The sequence below is a fragment of the Phacochoerus africanus genome, chromosome 4 (assembly GCF_016906955.1).
Source record: "Phacochoerus africanus isolate WHEZ1 chromosome 4, ROS_Pafr_v1, whole genome shotgun sequence".
Classification (NCBI taxonomy): domain Eukaryota; kingdom Metazoa; phylum Chordata; class Mammalia; order Artiodactyla; family Suidae; genus Phacochoerus; species Phacochoerus africanus.
In genome coordinates this window covers 13,338,685-13,356,616 of record NC_062547.1, presented here as the reverse complement: position 1 = coordinate 13,356,616, position 17,932 = coordinate 13,338,685, and the positions used below count along the sequence as shown (strand labels likewise).

The following is a 17,932-nucleotide window of genomic DNA, read 5'->3' as shown; positions in this document are numbered from 1 at the left end:
CAGATCTGGGTTTGAATACCCACTCTGCTCCTTATTTATTAGTTGCGTGACCTTGGACAAATTACTTAGCATCTCTGAACTTCAGCTTTCTCTTCTCTATAAACAGATTTGTGGAGTTTCCTTGTGGTGCAGCAGGTTTAGGACCTGGGCCTTGTCACTGAAATGGCTCAGGTCACTGCTGTGGAGCAGGTGTGATCCCTGGTCTGGGAACGTCCATATGCCACAGGGGCAGAAAGAAAGAAAGAAAGAAAGAAAGAAAGAAAGAAAGAAAGAAAGAAAGAAAGAAAGAAAGAAAGAAAGAAAGAAAGAAAGAAAGAAAGAGGAAGGAAGGAAGGAAGGAAGGAAGGAAGGAAGGAAGGAAGGAAGGGAAGGAAGGAAGGAGGAAGAAAGAAAAGAAAGAAAGAAAGAAAGAAAGAAAGAAAGAAAGAAAGAAAGAAAGAAAGAAAGAAAGAAAGAAAGAAAGAAAGAAGGGAGGGAGGGAAGGAAGGGAAAAGAAAAGATAAGACAAGATGAGAAAGGAAGCGCAGGGTGTGGCTCAGCAGGTTATGAACCTGACTGGTATCCAAGACAATGTGGGTTCAATCCGCAGCCTCACTCAGTTGGTTAAGGATCCGGAGTTGCTGTGAGCTGTGGTGTAGGCTGTCAGCAACAGCTCTGATTCAGCCCCTAGCCTGGGAATTTCCATATGCTGCAGGTGCAGCCCTAAAAGACAGACAGGAAGGAAGGAAGGAAGGAAGGAAGGAAGGAAGGAAGGAGGAGGAGGAAAGAAAGAAAGAGAAAGAGAAAGAAAGAAGGAAAGAAAGGAAGGAAGGAGGAAAGGAGGAAGGAAGGAAGGAGGAAAGGAGAGAAGTGCAGATCCAGGGAGGATAAGGTCCCATTTTATATTCATGGTAACAGAAATATTAAGAATGCTAAGTAACTGGCTCAGATCCGCAGGCAGCACACAGCAGAGTGGGAAGCCATGCCGCCTACCTCTTCCCACACATGACTGGAATGCAGATTCCTGGTTGGGACCCTGTAGTGTGTGTGCTTGGGTTTCTGCAGAGATGTGGGTTTCATCCCGAGCCAGGCACAGTGGGTTAAAGGATCTGGCATTGCCACAGCTGTGATGCAGGTTGCAGCTGCAGCTCAGATTCAGTCCCTAGCCTGGGAACTTCCATATGTCTTGGGTGTGGCCAAAAAAAAAAAAAAAAAGAAGCAGAAAATAGGTACTTTTGACAGGGCAGCACGACTAACACAGATCAGAGTAGAACAGCCCCAGTCAGGCTGATTTCTAGAGGCTGAAGTTCCTTGAATGAAAAAGACAGGTTGTACCTTGTTTTTGAAGAGTGGACCAATAAGTTCTGAGAAAAGAGGGGGAGGGTTCACTTTGCCAAACCACCAGGCTCCAACACGCCCTCAATTCTGGGCAAATGAAAACACCAGGTGGATACTTCACACCACTTACAAAAATTAACTCCAAATGGATCAAAGATCTAAATGGAATTCTCAGAAGAAAACAGACATAAACCATTGCAACCTTAGATGAGGCAAAGGTTTCTTAAACATGACACCAAAACACAAGTGGCAAAAGAAAATACAGACTGGACTTCATCAATACTAAAAACTTTTGAAGGTCCCACTTTGGCACTTCGGGATCAGCAGTGTCCTTGGAACACAAGGATGCAGGTTGGATTCCTTGCCCGGTACAGTGGGTTAAGGATCCTGAGTTGCCGCTACAGCATAGGTCACAACTGTGGCTCTGATCTGACCCCTGGCTCAGGAGTTCCATATACTAAGAGACAGCCACCCCCCCCAAAAAAAAGACTTAAAAATAAGTTTGTGGTTCTGATGGGGAAAACAAACGTACAGTTACCGAAGGGGAAGGGGGGGATAAATTAGGAGTTTGGAACTGGCAGATACAAACTACTTTAAATGAACAACAAGGTCCTACTGTATAGCACAGGGAACCATATTTAAAATCTTTTTTTTTTTTTGCCTTTTCTAGGGCCGCTCCCACAGCATATGGAGGTTCCCAGGCTAGGGGTCCAATCGGAGCTGTAGCCATTGGCCTACGCCACAGCCATAGCGACGTGGGATCCGAGCCACGTCTGCAACCTACACCACAGCTCACGGCAACACCAGATCCTTAACCCGCTGAGCGAGGCCAGGGATCGAACCCGCAACCTCATGGTTCCTAGTCAGATTCGTTAACCACTGCGCCACGAAGGGAACTCCTTTTTTTGCTTTTTAGGACCATACTTGTGGCATATGGAGGTTCCCAGGCTAAGGGCTGAATCAGAGCTGCAGCTGCTGATCTTTGCCACAGACACAGCCAGGATCCAAACCATGTCTGCTCACGACAAGTGCTGGATCCTTAACCCACTGAGCAAGGCGAGGGATCGAACCTACATCCTCTTGGATACTAGTCGGGCTATTTCCCGATAAGCCACAATGGGAACTCCCATATTCAAAATCTTGAAATAAACCATAATGGAAAAGAATACAAAAAAGAGAAGTTCCCACTGCGACACAGTGGGTTAAGAATCTGACAGCAGTGGCTTGGGTCACTGTGGAGGTACAGGTTCAACTCCTGGCCCAGCACAGTGAGTTAAAGGATCTTGCACTGCCATAGCTATGGCATGGGTTGTTGCAGCTGTGGCTCAGATTCGATCCCTGGCCTGGGAACTTCCATATGCCTTGGGTTCGGCCATTACAAAAAAAAAAAAAAGAATACAAAAAAGAATATATATATATTATATACACACATATATAACTAAATCATTTTGCTGTAAACCAGAAACACAACATTGTAAATAAGGTGTACTTCAATTTTAAAAAATAGTAAAAATAGGAGTTCCCATCATGGCTCAGTGGTTAACAAATCCAACTAGGAACCATGAGGTTGCGGGTTCAATCCCTGGCCTCACTCAGTGGATTAAGGATCCGGCATTGCTGTGAGCTGTGGTATCGGTCACAGACGTGGCTTGGATCCTGAGTTGCTGTGGCTCTGGTGTAGGCTGGCGGCTACAGCTCCGATTGGACCCCTCGCCTGGGAACCTCCATATGCCGAGGGTATGGCCCTAGAAAAGACAAAAAGGCAAAAAAAAAAAGTAAAAATAACCAAAAAACCAAATTTTGTGTTCCAAAGGACACCATGAAGAATGTGAAAAGACAATCCACAGTGGGAGAAAAAATGCAAATCATGTATCTAATAAGGGACTTATATCTACAATACAAGGAACTCTTACAACTCAATAAAAATGATTCAATTTTAAAAGGAGCCAAGGATCTGAATAGATATTTCTCCAAAGAAAATACACCAATGGCCAGTAAGCACATGAAAAAATACCCACCATCATTAGCCACTAGGAAATGCAAATCAAAACTACAAAAAGATAACACTTTATGTCTCTAAAAATGACTATAAGAGAAGAATAATAAGAGATGTTGTCCAGGATGTGGAGAAATTGGAACCCTCAAACACTGCTGGAGGGAATGTAAAATGGCCTAGCCACGTGGGAAAAGTCGAACAGTTCCTCAAAATGTTAAACTCAGATTTACCCTTTGGCCGAGCAATTCCATATGGAAGGAAAGCATATGTCCACACAGAAATTGTACGTCTGTTCACTGAAGCCTTACTCATAATACCCAAAAAGTGGAAACAACCCAAACATCCATCAACTGTTGAATGAAATAAAATGTGGGGTGTTCCCACTGTGGCTCAGCAGGTTATGAACCCAAGACAGTATCCATCCATGAGGATACAGGTTCGATCCCTGGCCTTGCTCAGTGGGTTAAGGATCCGGCATTGCTGTGAGCTGCGGTGTGGGTGGCAGACAGGCTCAGATCTGGGATTGCTGTGGCTCTGGGGTAGGCTGGTAAATGCATCTCCAATTTGACCCCTAGCCTGGAAATTTCCATATGCTGCAGGTGCACCCTAAAAAGACAAAAAAAATAAAAATAAATAAATAAAATGTAGTAACAAAGGACTTGGAAAGAAACCAAGTCATAATATACTTACCAACATGAATGAACCTTGAAAACATAAATGAAAAAAAGCCAGGAGTTCCCATCATGGCTCAATGGTTAAAGAATCTGACTAGCATCCATGAGGACGAAGGTTCGATCCCTGGCCTTGCTCAATGGGTTAAGGATCCAGTGTTGCTGTGAGCGCTGGTGTAGGCCAGTGGCTATAGATCCAATTGGACCCCTAACCTGGGAATCTCTGTATGCCGTGGATGTGCCCCCCCCCCAAAAAAAAAAGCCAGTCACAAAAGATCACCTATTATAAGATGACATGTATATGAAATGTTCAGAATAGGCAAATCTATTTTTGTCATAGGAAAACCTATAAGAGAAAGTAGCAGAGTGGTTGCCTACTGCTTGGGGCAGAAGAAGAGGTGGGGGGAGTGAATGGGCATCACTAGTGGGTCCAGGGTGACTTTAGGGGGTAAAGAAAATGTTCTAAAATTGGTTGTGGTTATGGTGGCACAACTCTGAATTAACTAAAAGCCATCAACTTGTATACTTTATTTTTTTTTAAATCTTGGCAGAGTTCCCATCGTGGCACAGTGGAAACTAATCCGAATAGGAACCATGAGGTTATGGGTTCGATTCCTGGCCTCGCTCAGTGGGTTAAAGATCCAGCATTCCCATGAGCTGTGGTGTAGGTCGCAGATATGGCTTTCATCCCGTGTTGCTGTGGCTGTGGCATAGGCCAGCAGCTGTAGCTCCAATTGGGACCCCTAGCCTGGGAACCTCCATATACTTCAAGAGTGGCCCTAAAAAGCTGAAAAAAAAAAAAAAAAAACAAAAAACAAAAAACAAAACTTGGCTGCACTCAGCATATGGAAGTTCCTGGACCAGGGATTGAACCCAGGCCACAGCAGCGATCTAAGCCACTGGATTTTTTTAACGACTACAGCACCAGGGAACTCCAACTTTATTTATTTATTTGGGCCACACCCAGGCATATGGAAGTTCCCGGGCCAGGGATCGAATCCAAGCTACAGCTGTGACAATGCAGCCCCAGTGATTGAAGCTCAATGTTTTAAGGAACTTGTCAGTGTCACCCAGATGATAAAAAGTGGTGGAAGCTGGGATTCTAACCCAAGCTGGCCTTCCTCCAAAGCCTGTTCCACAGCAAGGAGACTGGAGGAAGAGGATGAGGAGGGAGAGGAAGGGCCAGACTCCACATCCATCCAGCTCCTTGGGCTAAGCTTGTCAGCCCAGCTCCCTCCTTCCCAGAAAAGAAAGATGGCATTCACAGCACCAGAGACTCAAGTCCCAGACACCAAGACGGGGTGCCTCCCTGCCTCCAGGCACCTGCAGGCTGGGAAGCAGTCACTGCTCCCAAGGATTGTTAGAATTCCCACTCCCGCATCTGGGGCCCCTCTTTCAAAGCCAAGGAGACCAAAACAGGAAAATGAGGCACAAGTCAGGGCCTAGAGGAAATGAGGCTATTAACTTTGTACAAATGGTAACTTGAAGACCTGGGGGGAGTTCCCTATCGTGGTGCAGTGGTTAACGAATCCAACTAGGAACCATGAGGTTGCGGGTTCGGTCCCTGCCCTTGCTCAGTGGGTTAAGGATCCAGCATCGCCGTGAGCTGTGGTGTAGGTCGCAGACGCAGCTCGGATCCTGCATTGCTGTGGCTCTGGCGTAGGCCAGTGGCTACAGCTCCGATTCGACCCCTAGCCTGGGGACCTCCATATGCCGCAGGAGCGGCCCAAAGAAATGGCAAAAAAAAAGACCAAAAAAATATTAAAAAATAAATAAATAAAAAATAAAAAAAATTGAAGACCTGGGGGCTCAAATGGCTTGAAAAAGGAGGAGTGCCTCTCCTTCTCTTTACCTCCTTGTTGGCTCTCCTTTGCTTCCTTCAGCCTTCACGCAGCCCTAGTGAGAAAGCCCTCACCCAGCTAACTGCTGCCACCTTTTTTTTTTTTTTTGGTCTTTTTGCCTTTTCTAGGGCCGCTCCGGAGGTATATGGAGGTTCCCAGGCTAGGGGTTTAATCAGAGCTGTAGCCGCCGGCCTACGCCAGAGCCGCAGCAATGCGTCTGCGACCTATACCACAGCTCGCAGCAACACTGGATCCTTAACCCACTGAGCAAGGCCAGGGATCAAACCGGAAACCTCATGGTTCCTAGTCAGATTTGTTAACCACTGCGCCACAACGGGAACTCCTAACTGCTGCGCTTCTAGGAGTTTCCACCTTGCTCTAGACCTGAGGCTGCCAAAGGCTTAGAACCCCAGGGGCCACTCCCAGGATCTGGAGGACATGAGTGAAGACTGGGTTAGATGAATATGGTCGAATGGGCCTTTCTCTAGAGGAAGTTTGAAGAGGTCAAGAAGTGGGGCTGTCCAACCCTCTGGCAAGAGCTCCCTCTTAAGCAGCCCTGGTTTCTGTCCACTTGGCCACCTGTCTTGGCAAGTGTCCATCTTCCCCCCCTCTGCTGCCGTTCCCAGGCCTCACTGGCCCCTTTTTGGGCATACCTGGGCACAAGCTGGAATAGAAGCCCTCGTTCTTGAGCATGATCAGCAGGGAGCTCCAGCCCAGGAGCACCGCAGAGAAGAAGAGGTTCTCCAGCACCGCGGTGCCTGCCATCCACCAGCGCCTCCTGAACGCCACCTGCAGCGTGGGGGCCATGCTGGCCGAAAGGCTGCACAGCAACAGAGCACTTAGTGAAGAGCGCGGACGACCCAGAGACTCGTCCTGCATCATGATGGTTCCTGAGTCTCCTGGAGCCGGCCGGAAAGGGGGCCTTCAAGGAGGCCGTATAGAGCCCGGGGGGTCTCCCAGCGGGTGCCGCCCAGCTGGCTCTGGGCGGACCGGCAGTGCTAGGGGCGCACCTGACGCTGGGCTCCTGCCGTATGTCACTATCAGAGACAGGGAAGGTCCTGTCTGTGCGCAACAGCTTCTTGGCGCGCTGCCGGGCTTTTCCATCCAGGCCAAGACACGCAGAGCCGGGCTCCCAGAGTCTAAAGCCGCACTTCCCCAGGCCCCTAAAGGTCCGCAAGGGGCAGAGCGTGCTCTGAAGCCCCCGCTGGCCATTATCCGGCCTCCCTCCCCAGGAAGAACCCCCTGAAGCAAGCAGGAGGGGGAAGGGGAAGTCTGATATTAGCACAAGACCCCCCCCCCTTCCTGTCACCCCTATAAGATCACTCCTCTCTTCTGGGGCTGGACTTCAGCAAGCCCTCCCCCTTTCCGCACTAGGCAACTCAACTCTACAGTTTTTCGGACCCAGCCAACAGCTGCCACGTGGAAGGAGACCCAAGCAGCCCTGCAGCGTCCCCGGCGCCACCCACTCACTCCTCGGGGCACGGGGCACCACGCTGCGCGCCTGGGAGCCAGCTCGCCTTCTCCAGCCCTGGGAGGGGGGCTCGAGCTCCCGCAGGAAGTCCGGCGGCCGCTGACTTTATAAGGACAGCGGCGGCTGAGGGGCTGGCGGACGGGCTGGCGGATGGCTGCATTTACCAGAGGGAGAGAAGGCGCCCGAGTCCCCCCAGCCTCGGCCACGGCCCCCACCGCGGGAGGAGACTGGATGCGGGCGGCGCGGGGGCGGAGAGCAGCTACGGGGGCGAGACCGAGAAAAGCAAAGACCAGAGGGGCAGGACGAGCAGGAGCTGGCGAGAGAGAGCGGAGGAAAGCACGAGGGCCTCGGTACTCTCATCTGTGAAATGGAGCTTTGCATTGGGGAGTTCCCGCGGGTCCTTTCAAACTCCAAGAGCGTGGCTCTAAACCGAGGAAGTGCAGTGAGGGGGCGGGGAAGAAGGGGGGAGTCGGAGGGGCGAAACTACAGGGGAGGAAGGGACGCGCTTGAAGTGGCAGGACTCGCCGGCTCAGGTAACGGGTTTTTCTTGGGGAGCCTGGGAGTGTCGGTGAGAACCGGCCCGGTGGCTCTCAGCGGAGGCGTAGCAGGGGACACCTCCCACCCCCAGCCACACCTCCTGCTCACCTCCGATTCGGGGCAAGTGAGCCTCCTGCAGCCGCGGACCCCTGGGGAGCGCAGCGCCTGTGCGGCGGCGAGTGCACACTCTTGGCAGCGGGTGTCGGGCTGCCGGAGGTCGGAACCGCACCGGCGCTCCGGGCTTCTCTGCGCGTCGGGTCTGGGCGGCCTCGGAGATTCAGCCCGACAGCCTAGGGTTCTCACCTCCTCTGCCCCGTTGGAAGAAGGTGGCGACTGGGAACCCGCCAGGTGCCACCAATCCGCGAAACGAGGCTAGGAAGAAATACATCGACGGAGTTAATAGCTGTATTTACACCCATCTGGGGCTGCGCCCCGAGGTAGGGGCGGGGGCTCTCCCCTAACCCTCCCCCTAGGTCGAGTTTCACGCGCACGTGACTCGCCGTCTGGTCCCCAGATACCCTCCCCGGCACACTCCCCTGCACCTGAAGTTTCTGCCCCATCTCCTTCCCGATACCCTCTCCCTGGCCCCCTAGGCTAATCAGGGCAGCGCCCTATGTATCCTTGGTCAAAACAAAGAACAAGTCCTTGGCTGGATCAGACTGACCGCGATGCAGGGCAGGCTTGGGTGGGGTTTTGATCTGTGCAGCTGGGAGTAGTGTTTTCTGAGAGGCAGGGTGACACGGGTGTCTTCGTAGAGTTAGTCAGAGGTCTGAGTGTTGGGTTACCTTAGGCAAATTGCTTAACCTCTCTGAGCCTGTTTCCTCCTGTAAGCTCTCATAACAATAGTACCTACCTTACAATAGTACCTACAATGGTACCGCAGAGAGGTGGGGGCTGGAATTGGAGGTTTTGAGGCAGGTAAAATGCTCATCACAGCTCTTGGCACAAAGTAAGCATAATAAAGGTTCACAGGCATTGTTACTGCAGTCATTATTATTGTTTCAGAAAATGCGGTGTTGCTATGCTTGCAGACACTTAATAATTCTGGATAAATCTCTCAACCTCCCTGAACCTCAGTTTCCTCATCCGTAAAATAGAGGGAAAGGTGTCACTGCTCGAACTGTGGTGTGGATTAATGAGGACAGAGGCAACTCAACACAGATGGGAGTTTAGGACAGAGTGTTGAGAGTGACATTGGTGATACTCACCAAGTTCTGTGGGCATGTGAGCAAACACTCAGGGGAGTTCCAGACCCCAGACGAGAGGGCATCTCTGGAGAGCTGAGCTACCTATAGCCATGAGAGGAACTGAGTGGCTACTGCATATGCCAGGCACTTTCCAAGCAAAAATCATCATTAAATCCTCAGAACATTACAGGCTCATTTCAACTTCACAGCTCTTCATAGAGGGAAAGACTGGAGGCTGGCATCTGGAAAATAGTGGGCAGAAGCAGGATGTAAAGCCAGGTCTGGTTGGCTGGCTTTTTTTAATGGCCCTCTCCATTCCTCCAGGTCAGGAGGAAACAGCAAGAGCGAAGGCTCAGCTGCGGAAAAGGCACAGGGAGTTCTCTCTGGCAGGAGTACAGTATGAGGCTCTGATGGTTTCACTTCTCAAAATTCATTACTGGCTCCCAGAACTTCCAGATCGAGGTCAAACTCCTTAGCTTTGCACAAGGGGCACTAGCATAAGAACCCCATGACCCAAGGCGATCATAGATGGATCCCTTTGAAAATGCAACAAAATATTAGGGAGTCCACTCCCTGTGAACGTGAACACATCCTTATACTTAAATTCAAATTCCAGGGGTTTTGTGCGCCCCCTCCAGCTGTAGGGCCTTCCCTCCCTTATCTCCAATCCACATTTCCACATTTTCACCTCGTGAGCTGTCAGCCCCACGAGGGCCAGGGTCTGGTCTGCTGTGTTCACAGCTGGATCTCCAGCACCTAAAACAGCACCTGGCCCCTAAGAGGCACTCAGTACACACCTGTGGAATGAAGTGTGAAGCCAGCTGTTTGTACACCTCCTTGCCTTTGCATCTGCTGTTCCTCGTGGGAATGACAGAGTCCCATCTTCATTTTATTTATTTAGTCTTCTTAGGGCCGCACTAGCGGCATATGGAGGTTCCCAGGCTAGGGGTCTAATCGGAGCTGTTGCCGCTGGCCCACGCCAGAGCCACAGCAATGCCAGATCCTTAAACCACTGAGCAAGGCCAGGGATCAAACCTGCAACCTCATGGTTCCTAGTGGGATTTGTTTCCGATGCGCCATGACAGGAATTCCTCCATCTTCATTTTATATGCACTCATCTTCCACAACTCATCTCAAGTTTCACCTCCTTCTGGAAGCTCTGATCTCTTAGCCTGGGTTAGGGGCCCTGTCTGTGAATTCCCTGCAAAAGCTATGCTATCTTGAAATAAAGCCCTCATACTGCTCTAGAATCAGCAGTTTTGTTGCCTGCTCCCTCACCATGAGCTATAAATCTCTGGAGGGCAGGAACCGTGGGAACTACATTGTACACGATTTATTTGCTTGCTGCCCATCCAGGACGTGGCATGTAACAGCCTATGGTAAACATTTGTGGAATGAGTGGAAGGACATAGTGGGGAAGGGAGCTGGAAACGTAGGCTGGGGTCAGTTTGGAATGACCGCTGCTAGACTAAGGACTTCCCATATTATGAGATAGGTGATGGGAACTCCTGGATTTTGTTGTTTTGCTCTCTTTTGGTTTAGATTGTTTATTATTTATTTAGTTTTGTCTTCTTAGGGCCCCACCCATGGCACATGGACGTTCCCAGTCTAGGGGTCCAATCAGAGCTGTAGCCGCTGACCTATGCCACAGCCACAGCAATGCCAGATCCAAGCCAGGTCTGCAACTTACACCACAGCTCGGGGCAACACCAGATCCTTAAACAATTGAGCGAGGCCAGGGTTTGAACCTGCGTGTAGGTCGCAGACGCAGCTAGACCGAAGGTCAGGGAGGAGTCCTTAAAAATGCTGTTTGCCCGTGATAGAACATGATAGAAGATAATATGAGAAAAAGAACATATATATAGAGATGTAGGACTGGGTCACTTTGCTGTACAGCAGGAACTGACAGAATGTAAATCGACTCTACTTTAATTTAAAAGATTTATTTATTTATTTATTTTACTGACTTTATTTTTATTTATTTATTTATTTATTTATTTGTCTTTTTTGTTGTTGCTATTTCTTGGGCCCCACCCGTGGCATATGGAGGTTCCCAGGCTAGGGGTTGAATCGGAGCTGTAGCCACCGGCCTACGCCAGAGCCACAGCAGCGCGGGATCCAAGCCACGTCTGCGACCTACACCACAGCTCACTGCAACGCCGGATCGTTAACCCACTGAGCAAGGGCAGGGACCGAACCCGCAACCTCGTGGTTCCTAGTCGGATTCGTTAACCACTGCGCCACAACGGGAACTCCTAAAAGATTTTTTTAAAGATACTGTTTGCACCAAGATCTGAAGCTATGAGACTTTCCAAGCCCAAATCAGTACAATTTATCAGTCCCCAAGAGGAGGACACAGCATGGAGAGGACCTACAGCAGAAGAATGCCTGGGAGCTGAAGGAGAGGCAGAGTCATAAAAAAAAGTACAAAGCATGACGGGGACTGAGATATGACGTTGCAGCTGGAAAAGTAGATACAGGTCAGCTTTACTGAATCTTCTAAGATAATAAGACGCGCTCAGGATTTCAGGTTGTGGCTCAGCGGTAACAAACCTGACTAGTATCCATGAGGATGGGGCCTCGATCCCTGGCCTCGCTCAGTGGGTTAAGGATCCAGCTGTGGTGTAGGTCACAGATGCAGCTCAGATGTGGCGTTGCTGTGAGCTGTGGTGTAGACCAGCAGCTGTAGCTCCAATTTGACCTCCAACCTGGGAACTTCCATATGCCATGGGTGTGGCCCTTAAAAAGCAAAAATAAAAACAATAATAACAATGAAAAGAAGTGCAAAATAATAATAATGATAAATGTCAGAAAATGACCTTCCTCCTCCCTAACTCGATCTTCCTCCATCACTGCCTGTGTCAGTAAAAGCACAGCCTTGTACGCTGTTGCCTAAAGCCCAACTGGAGTTATCCAGACTCTGCTCCCAGCTTCACCTTCCACATCTGACCTACCAGCCAGCCTATGGTTTCCACCTTTTTTTTTTTTCTTTTGCCTTTTGTCCTTTTAGGGTTGCACCCGTGGCACATGGAGGTTCCCAGGCTAGAGGTCTAATCGGAGCTATAGCTGCTGGCCTACACCACAGCCACAGCAATGCAGGATCCGAGCTGCATCTGCGACCTACACCATAGCTCACGGCAATGCCAGATCCTTAACCCACTGATTGAGGCCAGGGATTAAACCCACAACCTCATGATTCCTAGTCGGATTCGTTAACCACTGAGCCATGACCGGAACTCCTGGTTCCCACCTTTAAAGACTTCTCCTCTCCACCCCCTGCTGGCCCCAACCCTAGGTCACCCCAGTTCCTTCGTGGATTTCTGTGACCATTTCAACCTGGCCTTCCCAATTCCACTTGTGCCCATGAGTCCACCTTCCAGTTAGAATGATCTACTGGAAACACAGCTTCAAGAAGGCCACTCTCCGTGGAAGTTTCCCATGACTGTTTGGCGAATGTACAGACTCCCAACAATGTCTCTTGGGGTGCCCCCGGCTTCCCAGCCCCCCCACTGCTGCCTCCACCTCCCTTCTGGCGGCTCTCCTATGATCTATGGTGCCCTGATCTCACCCATTAACATCCCGTGTTCCCCCACCTGGGTCTGGAACATTCCCTTGCCCTGGACCATCTAACTGACCCTTAAGATTCTGACTTAACGGTCACTTTGTAGAGGAAAGCTCCTTGCCTGACAATAAATCCCATTGGTATCCCTGGCTTGGGAACTTCCACATGGCGTGGGTGTGGCCAAAAGAAAGAAAAAAGAAAAAAAGCCTTGGAGAAGCAATGAGATCCTGCTGTACAGTGCAGGGAACTATATCCAGTCTCTTGGGCTAGTACCACGATGGAAGATGAGATGAGAAGATCAATGTATATATATATATATATATATATGTTTGACTGGATTATTTTGCTATACAGCAGAAATTGGCACAGTATCTTAAATCAACTATATTTTAATTAAAAAAATAAATCCCATTACTATATGACTTACATAATGTCGAAATCTCCCTCTGACAAAACTCATCATAACGTGTCTGATTCCCCTGATGGCCCATAGGGGCCAGAGGGCAGGGACCTGAGCCCACCTCCTCCCCACTATCCCCCCACCACTGAACACAGAAACCACCACTCGCCACGCCCCTGGCCTGGCAAATACCTACGCATCCTTCAAATCTTACTCACCTGTATCACATCCAGGGGGACAGGCCTCTCTGAGCACCCAGGTTTGGTGGCACATCCCCTTACACAGCCCCGCAGCTCCCTGGACATCTCTGGTGGCACTTATCACAAATTACATGACTGATTTTTTTTTTTTTTTTTTGCCACACCCTAGGCATGTGGAAATCTCTGAGCTGGGGATGGATCCAGTACCACCGCAGTGACAATACTGGATCCTTAACCCTCTGAGCCACCAGGGAACTCCTAAAAGTGACTGATTTTAATATCTGTCTCCCCACCCTTTGATTTCTTGTCTTCTTTCTTTTTGCTCCAGCATTTAAAACAATGCTCATCACAAGACACCCCTCAGTTCAGCCCACAAGAATTCTTATGAATATCCATAACACTGCATGTGAAATTCTATGTGCACGTACAATTTCCTGAAGAACCAGTCCGTGGCTTTTGTTGGAGTTTCAAAGGGGTCTAAGACCTGAAAGGTTAAGAACCAACTTCCAGGAACTGAAGGAGCTGTCTTTGCTTCAAAACAGCACTGCCAACCCAGACTTCTATACCATGGCCCTAGAATACAAGTTCCAAGAGGCAAGCATCTTTACCTATTTTGTTCATTGGTGTATCCCAAGTGCCTGGAATGGTGCCTGGCCCCTTCCAGGTGTAGCTGTAGAATGAACAAATATAGCCTCCAACAACTGTAACAGTTGTGAGAACTGTCTGTGTAGTGGTTAACTATGGCTGCATACAAATTACCCTCCTGGAGTTCCCATCGTGGCTCAGTGGTTAACAAACCCAACTAGCATCCATGAGGAGGCGGGTTCGATCCCTGGCCTTGCTCAGTGGGTTAAGGACCCGGCATTGCTGTGAGCTGTGGTATAGGTTGCAGACACGGCTCAGATCTTATGTTGCTGTGGCTCTGGCGTAGGCCGGCAGCTATAGCTCTGATTTGACCCCTAACCTGGGAACCTCCATATACCGCATGGATGTGGCCCTAAAGAGACAAAAAGACACAGACAAAAAACAAAAAACAAATTACCCCCTAAATGGGAGTTCCCATTGTGGCTCAGTGGTAACGAATCCCACCTGTATCCATGAGGACGCACACTTGATCCCTGGCCTTGCTCAGTGTTAAGGATCCGGTGTTGCCGTGAGCTATGGTATAGGTTGCATGGATCTGGCAATGCTGTGGCTGTTGCGTTGGCCCAGCAGCTGTAGTTCCGATTCAGCCCCTAGCCTGGGAACTTCCATACGCCGCATAGTGGCCCTAAAAAGCAAAAAAAAAAAAAAAAAATCACCCCCAAATGTAATGGCTTAAAGCAATACTTACTGGAGTTCCCTGGTGGCATAGTGGTTAAGGACATAGCACTGTCACTGCCATGGCATGGGTTTCATCACTGGCCCAGGAACTTCTGCATGCCATAGACTCTGCCAAAAAAAAAAAAAAAAACCAAAAACAAAAGCAAAAAATTTTTTTTTCCTTTTTAGGGCCACACTGGTGTCATATGGAGGTTCCCAGGCTAGGGATCGAATGAGCTACAGCCGCTGGCCTATGCCACAGCCACAGCAGTGCAGGATCCAAGCTGCGACTGAGACCTACACCACAGCGCACAGCAACACTGGATCCTTAACCTACTGAGCGAGACCAGGGATCAAACTTGCAACCTCATGGTTGTTAGTCAGATTTGTTTCCACTGCGCCACAATGAGAACTCCCCAAAACATTTATGATCTCAGTTCCTCTAGGCTGGGAATTGGGGTACAGCTTGGTTGGGTCCTCTGCTTCAGGGTCTCTCACAAGGCTGCAAAGTGTCGGCCAGGACTGCAGTCATCTGAAAGCTCAACTGGAGAAGGTCTGCTTCCAAGCTCAGTCATGTGGTTGCTGGCGGGATTCAGTCCCTCCCTAACTGTGGGCTGGAGGCTACCCGCAATTCCCCACCATGGAGGCCTCTTCATAGTGCAGCTCACAGCACGGAAGCTTGCTTCATCGGAGTTTGCAAGAGAGACAGAGAGACAGGGAGAGACAGAGTCAGAGAGATACTAACAAGAGGGCCAATACATCTTTTGTACCGCAGCCCTGCAAGTGGCACTCCACCACCCTTGCTGTGTTCATTAGCAGCGAGTCTCTAGGTTTAGAGCACCATCAAGGGAAGGAGATTATACTAGGAATGAACAGGAATGAACAGCAGCAGGCAGGAGCATCAGGGGCATCTGAGAGGCTGCCCACTCCAAGACATTTACAACATGTTTTCGCACATGGCATCCAGCTCATCTGAAAACCCAGAGCAGAAAGTGCAGGCCAAATGCCTGCCGGTCACGCAGATGACGAGGAGGGAAGAAACGAGTGGTAGGAGGTGCGGTGGACAGCCGAGCCTCTGCCCATCCTCCAGCAGACTGCTGCCAAGCGGGAATGTAGGCTGACTTGTCAGATCATCATCTAATTTTCAAAAGAAGGCAAACTACAGATTTTTTTTTTCTTTTTTGGCCACATCCGTGGTATATTCCTGGGCCAGAGATAGAATCTGAGATGGAGCTTTGACCTACACCATAGCTGCAGCCACGCCAGATCCTTAACCCACAGCATTGGGGCAGGGGATTGAACCAGCAACTCCACAGAGACAAGCCAGATCATTAACTCACTGCACCACAGCGGGAACTCCCCAAAGCCCAGATTTTTATGAGACATTTCCTGACTTTTTTTTCTTTTTATGGCCACACCCGTGGCACATAAAAGTTCCTGGGCCTGGGGTCAAATCGGAGCTACAGCTGTTGGCCTGTGCTACAGCCACAGCAAAGCAGGATCCAAGCTGCATCTGTGACCTACACCACAGCTCACAGCAATGCCGGATCCTTAACCCACTGAGCGAGGGTGGGAATTGAACCCACAGCCTCTTGGATAGCAGTCAGGTTCGTTACCATTGAGCCACAACAGGAACGCCACATTTCCTTTTAAAACTGATAATCTAGCAAACACACACCTGAGGATTAAGGTTTTGACTCCTCTACAGCAGTAAAGGCCTAACCTATTCTGCTCTTTATGTGTTTGTTCCATCTCTGCTCTGCACACCCTGATGCCCCCACACTCATTCACTGAGGGCAGGGACCTGGCTAATTCACTTTGCACACTTTCTTTAGTTCTTTGTGTGTGGCAGGCCAACAATACTGTTAATTAAACACTCCTGACAAATACCTCATTAGGGAGTATTCCTTCCCCACCCCCCGACCCTAGAGGAGTGGGTAAAAGCGGACTCTGGTGTCTGAATAAATCAGAATCCTGGTTCTGCCACTTGTTGTCGCATGATCTTCAACAAGTTACTAACTTCTCAGAGTCTCAGCTTCTTCACCTATAAAATGAGACTAATAGACCTGCCCCGGAGTTGTTACAAGATTTAACTGAAATAATATATGTATTAGCACTTATATTAATAATAATACTCTTGTTATTAACTGAAATAATATACTTACATGTAACATAGCAATTATATTAAGATGCAAATTTATTTATTTGTTTGTTTATTTATTTATTCTTAGGGCTGCACTCTTAGCATATGGAAGTTCCCAGGCTAGGGGTCAAATCAGAGCTGTAACTTCTGGCCTACACCACAGCCACAGCAACGCAGGATCCGAGCCTCCTCTGCAACCTACACCACAGCTCACAGCAATGCCAGATCCTTAACCCACTGAACAAGGCCAGTGATCAAACCCAAGTCCTCATGGATGCTGGTTGGGTTCATTACCACTGAGCCACAATGGGAACTCCCTAAGACGCTATTCTTAACTTGCATCATCCCCTTTCCTCACATCTCCCCTGGATTCATTAAGCCATCATCTACCACTATCCACCTGGCTGGAAGCTGAAGGGAACCTTTAAAATGCAGATCCATCATTTTCACTGCCAGGGTTTATATCCTTCAACAGTTTGCAGATACCCTTCAGGGAAAATCCCAACAGATCTCGCCAGGCTCTTTGGAGCTGCATCTGCCCAGCCCTCAGGTCTCATATCTTACCACTACCTCCCTTCCCACTCAGCAAGCCAGGCACACCGAAGCTTTGTTTCTCAAATGTGCCACACTTTCTGCCAATTCAAAGCTTTTGGAAGTGTTCTCTCTCTCCAGCTGGAACATCTCTCCACTACCACCCCTTCTAGACGTTCCAGCTATGTGCTATCAGAGAATTTTTGATGTCCCTTGCTAAACCTGAGGGTAAGTACAATATCTATTTTCCTCACCACTTTCCTCTTAGCACAACTGCTGCAAAGAATACACAAATACGACACGTTTGTAGAACTGGCTATAGCCGTGCTGGTCCCATGAGCAGACAGCGCCACCTGTTGACCAAAAGTGGCACTTCAGTACCCAGAAAAGAACCTCAGCTCTCTGTCCACCCCTTAGGCAAAGGGACAATGGTTTTGAAGTTTCCCAAGATCTACCTGGAGTCTCTCTACAGTCAGCGAAAGGGGAAGCGGGCAGCTAACACTGTTGAAAAGTTGATATGGGAGAGCTGGGCACTTTCCTGTGTGCGCTAGCTGTTAACACATTGAAATTTTTACAACCAATCAATGAAGTACATACTTTTTTTTTTTTTTTTTGTCTTTTTAGGGCCACACCCGCAGCATATGGAGGTTCCCAGGCTAGGGGTCACATCAGAGCTACAGCTGCCAGCCTGCACCACAGCCACAGCAATGCCGGATCCGAGCCGTGTCTGCGATCTACACCCCAGCTCACAGCAATGCCGGATCCTTAACCCAC

At 49.2% G+C, this 17,932-nt stretch overlaps 1 protein-coding gene across 4 annotated transcripts in view; it reads right to left on the bottom strand.

Annotated features, from left to right (window-relative positions):
• Positions 1-8,254, bottom strand: part of SLC43A1 (solute carrier family 43 member 1) — a 28,479-nt gene extending 20,225 nt beyond the window's left edge. For 3 of the 4 annotated variants that reach the window (XM_047775694.1, XM_047775696.1, XM_047775695.1), the window contains exon 1: positions 6,479-7,061. In XM_047775694.1, coding sequence (XP_047631650.1) covers positions 6,479-6,707 — 229 coding nt within the window. In that variant the 5' untranslated portion in view covers positions 6,708-7,061. Of the gene's footprint in view, positions 1-6,478; positions 7,062-7,941 lie in introns of those variants that run through there. The other variant, XM_047775697.1, reaches the window with a different exon arrangement.
• Between the last annotated feature and the right edge of the window lie 9,678 nt (positions 8,255-17,932).